Here is a 13,086-nt window from a genome sequence, read left to right as displayed (position 1 = left end):
GGGCACACGAACATAGCTCAAACACAATCAGTTTTCAGACTTAGTGAAAACTGAGACATGCTGAAATATAACTCACGTAGGCATGTAAACGAGCTCGATGCACTCACTATGGTGCAATTCATGGCAAGGCAATCATACATCCATTAAGAAGGCACAAAATACGAGCTAGACATGGCAAGAACAATGGCATAGCATGCACGGATCAACTACAATAGCATCGGCAAAATCACAAACGAGTTGACGATCTGCCCAGATTCACAACGAAGCAAAAGTAGAGCTCGATTGGCTCAAGATAAGGTGCTCCATAATTGCAAACAAAGACATGGATGGATAGAGCATAACATGGTTAACAAAACTTCTTTACTGATCATCCTCAAAAGAGGCACGGATCACTAGCAAACAAGCTGAACATATGGCATCATGAACTAAATAATCCCAGACTTAATGAAAACAACCAAGTCTCTGAAAACAGATTTACCGGGTGCCTCACTTTACAAGCTTGCACAAGTCACCACACACATCCTAAAAATGCATGGGTTACACCTCTGGAAAGAAGACAAAATGCTTAACAAAACATATGAAGGACTCACAGGCATAGCATGCACACATTGATCATGGCAAAAATGACAAAAGTCTAAGATGAACTAGCAGATCTGACAATTAACTCACGAAGCCTCCTTCTAACAGCATTTTGGGCATCAAGATGAGCTCGAATGAAAATGATGCAATGGAATGAAATGATGTACTCGTCGAGGCAAACATTTTGATATACTATATGCCCAAATCGGAGCTACGGATGCAAAGTTACGGCAGGTCAAAGTAGGCACAAAAATTAGGGTTCGGGAGCGAAAAGTCAACCGAGATATTTGATTTGGATCTAGATCTGGCCGGCTGCACTGTTCATCAACGCGGAAACCGAGGACGCCGGCGAGCTCGACATCGCCGGAGATGGCCGGCCGGTGTGGACGCCGAGGCGGCCGGAGAGAGGGAAGGCGAGGCCGGCTCGGGCGGCGGCCGGGCCGGGCGGCGGCGAGCACCGGGGAGGCGGCGAGGCGTCGGGCGGAGGAGGCGGCGAGCTCCGGCGCCGGCGTCTATGGCGCGGGCTCCCGGAGCCGGGGAAGATGGGTGGCGCGGCGACCTCGGGCGCGGGACGGCGAGTGGCCCGCGGAGGCGGCGTCGGGGGCCGGGACTTGGGCCCTCGGGCCCGTGGCGGCGGCGATGTGGACCTGAGGGCGCGGGCGAATCACGACGTGACACGTGGCGGCGACGGGCTATCCGGACATGTCCAACTCGCGCGGTTTCGTCCGGCGGCGGCGGGAGAGATGGATCTAGGGTTTTCGGGGAGAGGGAGAGATCCGAAAACGGAGGGGTGTATATATAGGCATAAGGGGAGCTAGGAGAGTCCAAATGAGGTGCGGTTTTCGGCCATGCGATCGTGATCGAACGCTCTAGGATATGGAGCAGAGTTTGGTGGGTTTTGGGCCAAAATGGAGGGGTGTTGGGCTGCAACACACACGAGGCCTTTTCGGTCCCTCGGTTAACCGTTGGAGTATCAAACGAGTCCAAATGATACGAAACTTGACAGGCGGTCTACCGGTAGTAAACCAAGGCCGCATGACAAGTCTCGGTCCAATCCGGAAATGTTTAATCCCCACACACGAAAGAAAGCTAGAAATGGCCACCGGAGGAGAACGAGGCGCCGGAATGCAAAACGGACAACGGGGAAAATGCTCGAATGCATGAGATGAACACGTATGCAAATGCAATGCACATGATGACATGATATGAGATGCATGAAAACGAAAACAACACACGGAGACAAAGACCCGAACCCGAGAAATAAATATAACTTAACGCCGGAAACGGCAAGAGTTGGAGTACAAATAGGAAAAGTTACATCCAGGATGTTACACCTGGCCGGGCCGGGCCCGGGCCCGTCATTTTTGCCGTTATCTGAAGGGGCCCGGCCCGAGGCCCGAGGCCCGGCGGGCTTTTGCATGTTCGGGCCGGGCTTGGGCCCAAAAACTAGGCCCGATGGCCGGGCCGGGCCGGGCTCGGGCCCAGGTTTTTTGGCTCGGGCTTGGCTAGGCCCGGCCCGAAGCCCGGCCCGGCCCGAGGTTTGGCAGGTATACCTCCTCCCCACGGTCTCCTCCTCACGTTCTCTCCTCCCCATGGTCTCCTCCTCCCCAAAGAAAGGAAATCAATCATATCTCTCAAATTGGAGCAAGGAAATTAGGAAATTGATCTGGTGCGCTCACGCCATGGAATCTCTCCTCCTCCTCCATTGGAAAAAAATAAACAAATCTCTCTCAAATTGGAGCAACAAAGTTGGGGAATAGATCAGGTTCGTCATTTTTTTTCCTGATTTAACATTTGAATCGACCTTATCTTTTCAATTGCATTAGGATTCATGTTTTCTACTGCATCCTTTGACAGTCCTAGGATTGAATCCTAGGTTTGCTGACGTACGCTCTTTGGGCACTTCGTGGAGATCGCGACGGGGCAGAACCAAGCCCATGCCGCCATCTTATAAATTAACTACAGCCTGAAACAACCAATCTACACATCAAGGAGGCTCTTGTCGGTCGTGAACATCATCGCTGGTGAACCTTCTCCTGTTTGGTACGTAAGCTTCGTCGTTGCCCAGTTTTTCAGAGATTGTTTGTTTCGTTGGTTAATTCAAAATTTTACTCTATTTACTTCATATTGCTTATGAACTTCACAATGGGCAAGAGAAAATATTTCTTCGCAAGTGAAGCCTTGGATTTGTGAGAGACTAAGAAATTACTAAGCAACAAAATTATGCTTGCTTACAATTAAAATTACTTTTTGTTGCTTTCTAGCCCAGTCCTGAGAGAGATTATTTGTTTCGTTGGTTCAATCAAATTGTTAGGCTCTGGACTGCATACTACATGCAAATTGCATGGCCACCAATATGTAATCTTCTGGAAATTTTGTTTTTATAGGTCAACTCCTTTTGTTTACCTTCAAAACAATGGCGTACGATATGCTCCATGTGATTAGCAATCAGAAGGATTCCTGGAAAGTCAAGGTCAGAATAATTAGGCTATTGGATGCCATTAATCTCAACAACAATGAACTTAGTAGCCTTGACATGATACTACTTGATGAAGAGGTTAGCTTAATGATGAAACTTTATGAATTTCCAACATAAATACACTATTGTGAGTTGTAGTAGTTACTATAATATTGATGCATCTTCTCGCTGCACTGTAATGTTTTAGGGTACTATGATACATGGCAAGGTAATGAAGCATATGGTTAACAAGTTCAGACCATTGATCCAAGAAGGTTTAGTCTACATGATAGCAAATTTTAAGGTTATGTCTGCAATGAGTTTCCGTCCAGTTGAATGCGAAAAGGTTCTAAATTTCTTGCACACGACAAAAATTCAAGAGATAAAAGGTCAAAAAAATATCAAAATAGCGGAACAAAGCTTCACGTTTTGTACTGTTGAAGTTCTTTCCACAAGAGACAAACAAAAGATTTACTTATCTGGTATGATTATATTTGTTTCAATTATTAACTTCCATGTATTATGCATATTAATACCACTTTATTAGAAGATGTCATTGGCATAGCAAGTTACATATGACATATTGAAGAAACACAGACAACCCACGGGATTTCAAAGATTCGAGATATTGTGCTTCGAATTGAGTGAGTACACTAAAAACAATTAGACAAGTACAATTATCGTGGGTGCTAATAGGTATTTCTCTTGGAATATACAGGGATCAAAAAATTAATATTAGACTATGGGGTAATAAGGTTGGTCAAATTGATGAAGATTCTTTGGGGCGTGTGGTCATAGTAACATCAACTACTGTTAGTAAACTGAAAGGTATTTATTCGTATTAACAATGGGCAAGTATTTCTAGGCATGTCTTTTTTATATACATAATCTAATATATCAAAGTACATGCAGAGTACTCGCTGTCATCTACAGGTGCGACCAGAGTTTATATCGATTTGGATATCCCTGAAACAAATGAGCTTCAAACGAGGTGAAACGGATTTTCTGCAGTAATATGAAAAACATGTTCTACTACATACATGGATACTTATCTAATGCAAAACAGGTATTGCTTGCAAGATGATATGGTAGAAGAAATAGAGCCGGAAGCCCACTTGCAAGGCACAATTCAAGAGCAGATGCTCTATAACAGAAGAACCCTAAAAGAAATAACTGAAATTACATATGAATCTGAAAAATAGGTATTTATAGTTTAGTATTATATTCTTTTCTCATAAATTTTATGTGCTAATTTAACATGTAATGGACAGGAAAAGTTCTATACTGCAGAAGCGATGATTAAGTCAATTAATACATCAGATGAGTGGTACTACATAGGATGTCGCAAATGCAACAAAAAAGTACAGAAACAAGGGAACCACTTCTACTGTCCGAAATGTCAAAAAGAACCTCAGAAGATATGTCCAAGGTGAATTTCATACTATCTCATTCTTTAGTTAGTAATTTATCCTGCACTAACCACATGTTCCATTTTATTACTAGGTATAAACTGAAACTAGAGATATGTGATCCGAGTGCAACAACAACTTGCACCATGTTTGAGGCAGAAGCAAAAAAATTGATTAAGCAATCTGCAAGGTTTTTGATAGAGAGGGATGATTGTGATATCCATGAGCAGACAAAACAAATCCAGAAAATATGTGGGCAGAGATTGATTTTTCAATTCAGATTGAATGACTATAATTTGAAGTACGGTTATCAAGAATACACTGTTCATAGAATCTTTTTCATAGAATCTGAAAAAGATACATTAGTACATCATTCAAATGTTGAGCAGGTATCATCTATTTCTACTACAATGCTCTATATTATTTTGTATCTGCATGCCATATTTTATAATGATGAATGTTGATGGCACTTTACCCAAATTGAAATGTTTTGGTACAAGCCTCTTACTGACACACCCAATGTCTTGAATGGGCAGATGGAGGATGATAAACCCATTCTAACACACATTAAAAAGACTAGGAGGACTAGGAACACACGTCATGTTGTACATTCTGATGAAGAATCAGAAAATCTGGATAGTCAAGAGAAAGATGAATCCATATCTGTTGTTGATAAGAAATCTAAGAAAAGGGGAATTCAAAAAGATAGCCATGTAAGTTTTTTGCTGCTTTTGCTTATTCTTTCATAGTTCTGCAAGTCACTAATTGTTCCAAATGTTTTGGCAGGAGCAAGCGGACAAGTTATCAGTTATGAAAACTATAAAGCAAGAACCAGAGGATGATGAACCCACTATTAACCGGACTAAAAGGGGTAGGAGAAGTATCACAACTCATGTTGTACACCTTGATGAAGAACCAAAAACTGAAGGTAGTCAGGAAATAATGAAATCAAAATCTATGGAAGCAGGCCCCAAGAGGAAACGAGCCGTAACTCGCAAATGTGCTGGTATTGATAGCAAACAAGTAAACAATCACCATGAAGAAGAATCAGAACAGGCAGGTACTCAGGAGCACAATGATTCAAGGCCTAGGACAAGGCGTAGTTGTGCCAATAAAGAATTGATGAACAAAGGCATTCAGAAGTGTGGTGTATCAAGAACTCGAAAGTCAAATCATTGATTAGTGGAAATCCAGTTATTCAGCATGTAATAGAACATATAGGAGCATCAGATTTGTACTTTATATGAACATCATTGTTTAAGATTGGTTTTAATAAATGTAAATGCGTACCTTTGTGTTAGTAAAGTCATTAGTGAAAAGCAGACACATGGGGTGGTACATCAGTTTTACAAAAAAACGTTGTCATTTATCGTACACATATTAGCGATTTTCACATGTTCATCGGCTACAGAATAGGCCTCTCGACGACATACAAATTTTCGCATGTTGAGACACTACAAAGAAAGCATATGATAGCCAAACAATCAACGATGTGCACATCATCGTCTGTTCTCGCCAAGAGCCCATTGTGCGTGGAACTAACGACCACTAAAACTGAAGTGCACCACTTAGTAATATGCATTGCCAATCAATAGGTCATTCCATCTTGCCATCTAGACATATCATGCGTGACCAGCCATGACTCAGAATTTAATTGGAATTAAATAGGTTAAATATTAAAATTCTTTAAAGAAAAACAATTCTGTCGAGATAAGGAGTCGTGTTGTAACATACAATTCTCTGAAGAAAAACAATGGGTAGACAAGACGTGTAAGAAACAGAGACGTGCATATATTTTAGTATACATGGAAACTGACTTCAAGTAGGAGCCATCTATCTGGTGACACAAAATAATAACGGCTCAGATATTGTATAGGTTTAAAACATACAGATGACAAACTCTAACCTGCAAACTCTAGCCTTAACTACGCTTCTTTACAAATAAGAATTCTATATCGACTCAATTCGTGCACATCCAGGCAAGACATCGCCCCTGATCTCATCCTTCATCACATACATGCAATAATTAGTCCTCTCGCCAGCAGCAAGGAGCAGACAGGTTGTGTGGCAGTACTTGCAGGTAATGTTCATTATCTCCTTCCACAAATAATACATGCATGTCTCCTTGCAATGATTAATATATGCATTAACTCTCCGATATCATTACACATGCTTTGTATTAACTTGAATTACAGAGAGAAAGCGCCGATAAACTTGGGATTCAGATCACCAATTACAGAGCGTGCACATCCCGGCAAGACATTGCCCTCCTCTCGCAAGCAGCAAGGAGCGGACAGGTTGTGTGGCAGTACTTGTAGCCAATGTTCATTATCTCCTTTCCACAAATAATATATGCATGTCTCCTGCAATGATTAATATATACATCAACTCTCTGATCTCATTACACATGCTTTGTATTAACTTGAATTACAGAGAGAAAGTGGCGATAAACTTGAGATTCAGATCACCAATTACAGAGCATATACGTCCTCTCATTGGAAGGTGACAACACAAGTATCCTTCTTTCACAATAGAATAATGATTTTAGACGATTTAAAAGCCTTTGTTGGAAAACAATCCATATGAAAAAGAATCTTATCAGGAAACTATCTATTCCATACAAATAACTTCAGCATCCTCGCAAACAATGTGGTGCCTGACATGTTTACATTAAATTTATCATCAGCAATTCCGAATTTCTGGACAAATAAAATCAGTTAGGTATAAGATGCCCTCACTTATATCTCAGAATAAAATCAGTTACACTTTTTACCTCATTTATTTCAGGATTCACTAGCCGCAGTCAACATGCGTCGAACACGCACTAGAGCAAATCAAAACAACGGAAGGTATTCATTACCACAGTACCACAAATAATCATATAAATATTAATTTACCTGGATTATTAAAATGATAACAAAATAAAATGCAGGAATATGTGGCGTCATCAAGGAATCCAAATACCTGACCAAGCAGCCTCCAAACTAGCAACACTCGAATCTAATGATAGTCAATCAGACATCATTAGAGCAGCAGCAAAGGAAGCTAGGCAGAAAAGGAAAGAGATCCTCCAGCTGAAAAAGACAAGCAAACGACTAAGGACAGAAAAGGGCAATGACTGTGAAGTATCTAATGTAGTGAAGGATGCACTCAAGTTTCATATCTGGGAAAACCAAATAGTGTTTGTGAATTTTGCAATGCCATTATGTGGCATGCAGAGAGAAGCACAAGCACAGGTAACATCACAGTTCCAAAATTTGGTCTCTGCTGCAAGGAAGGGAAAGTTAAATTACCACCACTGAAGCAAGCTCCGCTGTATCTCCGACAGCTACTACGTTACAATGAAAGAGGAGAATCATCAAATTTCCGCCAGAACATCAGGTTGTACAACTCGATGTTCGCATTCACTTCAATGGGAGGAAAGGTTGACTACGAAATTAATAAGCAGGCATCTGGACCGTATGTTTTCCGTTTGAATGGCCAGAATTACCATCAGATTGGCACTTTACTTCCTAAGGATGACGTGACGAAACCAAAATTTGCCCAACTGTACATACATGACACAGAAAATGAAGTGTGGAATAGGATTAGTGCATCTGCTTCAACGGAGAGTAAGACACAACCAGATGAAAACATTGTCAAAAGACTACTGGAGATGCTTGATGATCACAATGTTTTAGTCAAATCATTTCGTATCGCAAGGGACAGATTCCAAAACTGACGTATTAAAGATGTAAGACTAAGATTGATCAACAAAAGGTCGAAAGATGGACGGCAATACAACCTACCATCTGCCTCAGAAGTCGCAGCACTAATTATTGGGGAACAAGATGGAGAAAATAATGAATTTGATATAATAGTTGAGACCAAAGACAGAATGTTATAGAGGATTTCAGAGTTGCACCCAAGCTATATGTCAATGCAGTACCCCTTGCTTTTTCCATATGGAGAAGATGGTTACAGACCAGAAATAGAGTATGAAAATAAAAGAGGCAGCAAAGGTAAAAGAAAGTATGTAACAATGCTGGAGTTTTATGCGTATCGCATACAACAACGTCTGAACCAAGCTTCAACATTGCAAATGAGTGGACGTTTGTTCCTGCAGTTCTTAGTTGATGCAGCAACGTGCATTGAACAGTGGAGACTAAATTGGTACATGACAAACCAAGGTAAGTTGAGGACAGAACTGTACAGAGGACTGCATGATGCAATAGAAAATGGAGATACACGAACCGAACAAGTTGGACAAAGAATCATACTACCCTCATCATATAATGGCAGTCCAAGAAATAAGCAGCAAAACTACCAAGATGCCATGGCGATTTGTCGTTGGGCTGGCTATCCTGATCTCTTCATTACTTTTACATGCAATCCAAAATGGCTGGAAATACAAGATATGTTGGATCTGATTCCAGGCCAGAAACCTGAAGATCGTCCAGATATTGTTGCCAGAGTATTCATGTTAAAACTGAAGGAACTTATGAATGACATAAAGAACGGAAATTGTTTTGGACAAACAATTGCAAGTAAGTTTACCTAATAAGTACATATTCGCTCTTTCCTAGATGATTGTCCTAACTCATTTCTTCTCAAATTTGTTTACTTTCATAAAGTTGTCTACACTATAGAGTTCCAGAAAAGAGGCCTCCCGCATGCACACATACTGGTGTTTCTACACCTAGATGATAAAGATCCAAGACCTTCCTAGATCGACAAAATCATATCAGCCGAAATTCCTGATAAGAATAGTGATCCAGAAGGGTACGAAGAAGTGCAAAATTACATGATACATGGTCCATGTGGTCAAGCACACCCAAAATCACCATGCATGGTGGATAAAAGTTGTGCCAAACATTTCCCCAAGAATTTTTGCACTGAGACTACCATAGATGAAGATAACTATCCAGTATATAGAAGGCGAGATGATGGCAACACTGTGGACAAGAAAGGAGTGAAGCTAGACAATAGATTTGTTGTGCCATACAATAGAAACCTACTGGTCAAGTATCAAGCCCACATAAATGTTGAATGGTGCAACAGATCAAGGTCTATAAAGTATTTATTCAAATACATCCACAAAGGAGAAGATCGAACAACCGTCTTGATAGAAGCGAAAGACCAACAAAGTGAAACAAGAGCTAGCAAATTAACAAACAGGGACGACGAAATTAAGAGGTACCTTGATGCCCGGTACATATCTGGATGTGAAGCCGCATGGCACATATTTCAGTTTCCTATTCAGTACAGAGAGCCTGCGGTTGAAAGGTTACAAGTTCACCTAGAAAATGAACATGTTCTGGTGTTCCCGGACTCAATGGATTTAGATCAAATTGTATCCTGTCCTAACATAGAAAAGACAATGTTCGCAGAATGGATGACAGCCAACCAGTTGCATGAAGAAGCTCGCAGTTTGACGTATGCATAGTTTCCAACCAAATGGACTTGGCATGCACAAGAGAAAGAATGGAGGAAAAGGCGTGGTGGAAAAAAACCATAGGCAGGATTTACTATGCACAACCAACGAGCGGTGAAAAATACTACTTGAGAATGCTATTAAATACCGTCAAAGGATGCAGATCATATGAAGAAATTCGAACAGTTGATGGGGTTGTACATCCAACATTCAAATCCGCATGTTATGCTCTTGGGCTACTTAATGACAACAAAGAGTGGGATGACTGCATCAAGGAAGCATCCCATTGGGCCTCTGCTCCTCAAATGCGCCAACTTTTCTGCACAATACTTTTATTTTGTGAGGTGACGGATCCCGCAAAGTTGTGGCAAACAAATTGGGAGTTACTATCTGAGGATATCCAACATCGACAAAGAAGAATATTCAATTTTCAGGCCCTGGAACTCAACTCGGCACAAATAAAGAGCCTGCTCCTGGCAGAGATAGAACAACTATTGACTAAAGGTGGTAAGTCCCTCAAAGATTTTTCAGGAATGCCACTACCAGATAGTTCAGTTCTTCAAGATCTAAATAATATATTAGTAAATGAGGAACTAAACTACGATAAAGATTCTTTAAGAATAGAGCACATGAAGTTACTGCGTAAGCTAAATCAGGATCAGAGGATGGCTTTTGACGTTATAATAGAATCAGTCAACGACAGTCTTGGAAAGTTGATTTTTGTTGACGGATATGGTGGAACTGGAAAGACATTTCTGTGGAAAGCAGTCACCACAAAATTAAGATCTGAAGGAAAAATAGTTCTAGCGGTTGCTTCAAGTGGTATAGCAGCACTTCTTTTATAGGGTGGAAGAACAGCTCATTCAATATTTCACATTCCCCTCAAGATCACTAACGAGTCCACATGCAACATCAAGCAAGGAACATTTCTTGCGGATCTAATAAAGAAAATGTCACTGATAATATGGGATGAAGCACCTATGACACACAAGCACTGTTTTGAGGCACTAGATAAGAGTTTGAGGGACATACTTCGATTCACATATGAGGACGTAGAGCATAGACCATTTGGAGGAATGACAGTAGTCTTGGGAGGTGACTTCAGGCAAATCCTACCAGTTATACCGAAGGGGAAAAGGGAACATATCATTTCTGCATCAATAAAGAGATCCTACCTATGCGTCTGAATTCATCCGAAGGTAGTCCAGAAGAGAAAGCAAAAACAGCTGAATTCGCAAACTGGATACTAAACATAGGCGATGGCACAACGTCAACAATAGATGAAGAGGATTGGGTTACCATCCCAGAGGACCTTATTTTACATGAAGGGGATGACCTGAAAGCATCTATTGTTAACACCACCTATCCTGACTTACACAGAAAATACACTGACAGAACATACCTTGAGGAAAGAGCGGTCTTGTTTAGTTAATTCTTTTTGCAGGTGATTAATAGATAAATTCCTCACATCCAGCAATTTATTTTAGAATTTCTGGGGTTCCAGATCTTGCGTTAGCCACAGATTACTACAGACTGTTCTGTTTTTGACAGATTCTGTTTTTCGTGTGTTGTTTGCTTATTTTAATGAATCTATGGCTAGTAAAATAGTTCATAAACCATAGAGAAGTTGGAATACAGTAGGTTTAACACCAATATAAATAAAAAATGAGTTCATTACAGTACCTTGAAGTGGTGTTTTGTTTTCTTTCGCTAACGGAGCTCACAAGATTTTCTACTTTAAGTTTTGTGTTGTGAAGTTTTCAAGTTTTGGGTGAAAGATTTGATGGATTATGGAACAAGGAGTGGCAAGAGCCTAAGCTTGGAGATTCCCATGGCACCCCAAGATAATCTAAGGACACCTAAAAGCCAAATCTTGGGGATGCCCCGGAAGGCATTCCCTCTTTCGTCTACTTCCATCGGTAACTTTACTTGGAGCTATATTTTTATTTACCACATGATATGTGTTTTTCTTGGAGCATCTTGTATTATTTGAGTCTTTATTTGTTAGTTTTACTCAATCATCCTTGCTGTACACACCTTTTGAGAGAGACGCACATGATTCGGAAATTGTTAGAATACTCTATGTGCTTCACTTATATCTTTTGAGTTATTTTTTTTGCTCTAGTGCTTCACTTATATCTTTTAGAGCTCGTCGGTGGATTTGTTTTATAGAAACTATTGTTCTCTCATGCTTCACTTAGATTATTTTGAGAGTCCTAAAAAACAGCATGGTAATTTGCCTAATTATGTTAGGCATTCAAGATTAATAAAAAATTTCTTAAGAGTGTGTTGAATACTATGAGAAGTTTGATACTTGATAATTGTTTTGAGATATGGAGATGGTAATATTAGAGTCATGCTAGTCGAGTAGTTGTGAATTTGAGAAATACTTGTGTTAAAGTTTGTGATTCCCGTAGCATGCACATATGGTGAACCGTTATGTGATGAAGTCAGAGCATGATTTATTTATTGATTGTCTTCCTTATGAGTGGCGGTCGGGGACGAGCGATGGTCTTTTCCTACCAATCTATCCCCCTAGGAGCATGCGCGTAATACTTTGCTTTGATAACTTGTAGATTTTTACAATAAGTATATGAGTTCTTTATGACTAAGGTTGAGTCCATGGATCATACGCACTTTTCTTCCTTCCACCATTGCTAGCCTCTCTAATACCACACACCTTTCGCCGGTATCATACACCCACCATATACCTTCCTCAAAACAGCCACCATACCTACCTATCATGGCATTTCCATAGCCATTCCGATATATATTGCCATGCAACTTTCCACCATTCCGTTTACTATGACACGCTCCATCATTGTCATATTGCTTTGCATGATCATGTAGTTGACATTGTATTTGTGGCAAAGCCACCGTTCATAATTCTTTCATACATGTCACTCTTGATTCATTGCATATCCCGGTACACCGCCGGAGGCATTCACATAGAGTTGTAATTGTTGAGTTGTAAGTAAATAAAAGTGTGATGACCATCATTTTTAGAGCATTGTCCCAAGTGAGGAAAGGATGATGGAGACTATGATTCCCCCACAAGTCGAGATGAGCCTCCGGACGAAAAAAAGAGGCCATAAAAAAAGAGAAGAAAAGGCTCAAATAAAAAAATGAGAGAAAAAGAGAGAAGGGACAATGCTACTATTCTTTTACCACACTTGTGCTTCAAAGTAGCACCATGATCTTCATAATAGAGAGTCTCCTATGATATC

General features: G+C 40.6%; 1 protein-coding gene and 2 pseudogenes across 1 annotated transcript; all 3 read left to right on the top strand.

Annotated features, from left to right (window-relative positions):
* Positions 1–2,971: 2,971 nt before the first annotated feature.
* Positions 2,972–5,772, top strand: LOC147991085 (uncharacterized). Its single transcript, XM_087520221.1, has 9 exons — positions 2,972–3,136; positions 3,246–3,681; positions 3,756–3,865; positions 3,950–4,028; positions 4,104–4,239; positions 4,309–4,466; positions 4,541–4,835; positions 4,983–5,159; positions 5,233–5,772. The coding sequence occupies exons 6-9, from the start codon at positions 4,333–4,335 to the stop codon at positions 5,623–5,625; spliced, it is 999 nt and encodes a 332-aa protein (XP_087376347.1). The 5' UTR covers positions 2,972–3,136; positions 3,246–3,681; positions 3,756–3,865; positions 3,950–4,028; positions 4,104–4,239; positions 4,309–4,332; the 3' UTR covers positions 5,626–5,772.
* A 1,615-nt stretch (positions 5,773–7,387) lies between these two features.
* Positions 7,388–8,986, top strand: LOC147991084 (uncharacterized; annotated as a pseudogene).
* An 819-nt stretch (positions 8,987–9,805) lies between these two features.
* LOC147991083 (uncharacterized) lies at positions 9,806–10,704 on the top strand (annotated as a pseudogene).
* The last annotated feature ends 2,382 nt before the right edge of the window (positions 10,705–13,086 follow it).

Source organism: Triticum urartu, chromosome 1A (genome assembly GCF_056163025.1).
Source record: "Triticum urartu cultivar PI428250 chromosome 1A, HENAU_Tu73, whole genome shotgun sequence".
NCBI classification, from domain to species: domain Eukaryota; kingdom Viridiplantae; phylum Streptophyta; class Magnoliopsida; order Poales; family Poaceae; genus Triticum; species Triticum urartu.
Note: the sequence above shows the minus strand (reverse complement) of the source record. Positions and strands in the feature narration are given on the sequence as shown.

Coding starts and splice junctions, on each gene's coding strand:
- LOC147991085 (XM_087520221.1), top strand. CDS start 4,333: ATGATTAAGTCAATTAATACATCAGATGAGTGGTACTACATAGGATGT. Junction 4,467..4,540: donor CCTCAGAAGATATGTCCAAG/GTGAATTTCATA, acceptor TTTTATTACTAG/GTATAAACTGAAACTAGAGA. Junction 4,836..4,982: donor ATCATTCAAATGTTGAGCAG/GTATCATCTATT, acceptor TTGAATGGGCAG/ATGGAGGATGATAAACCCAT.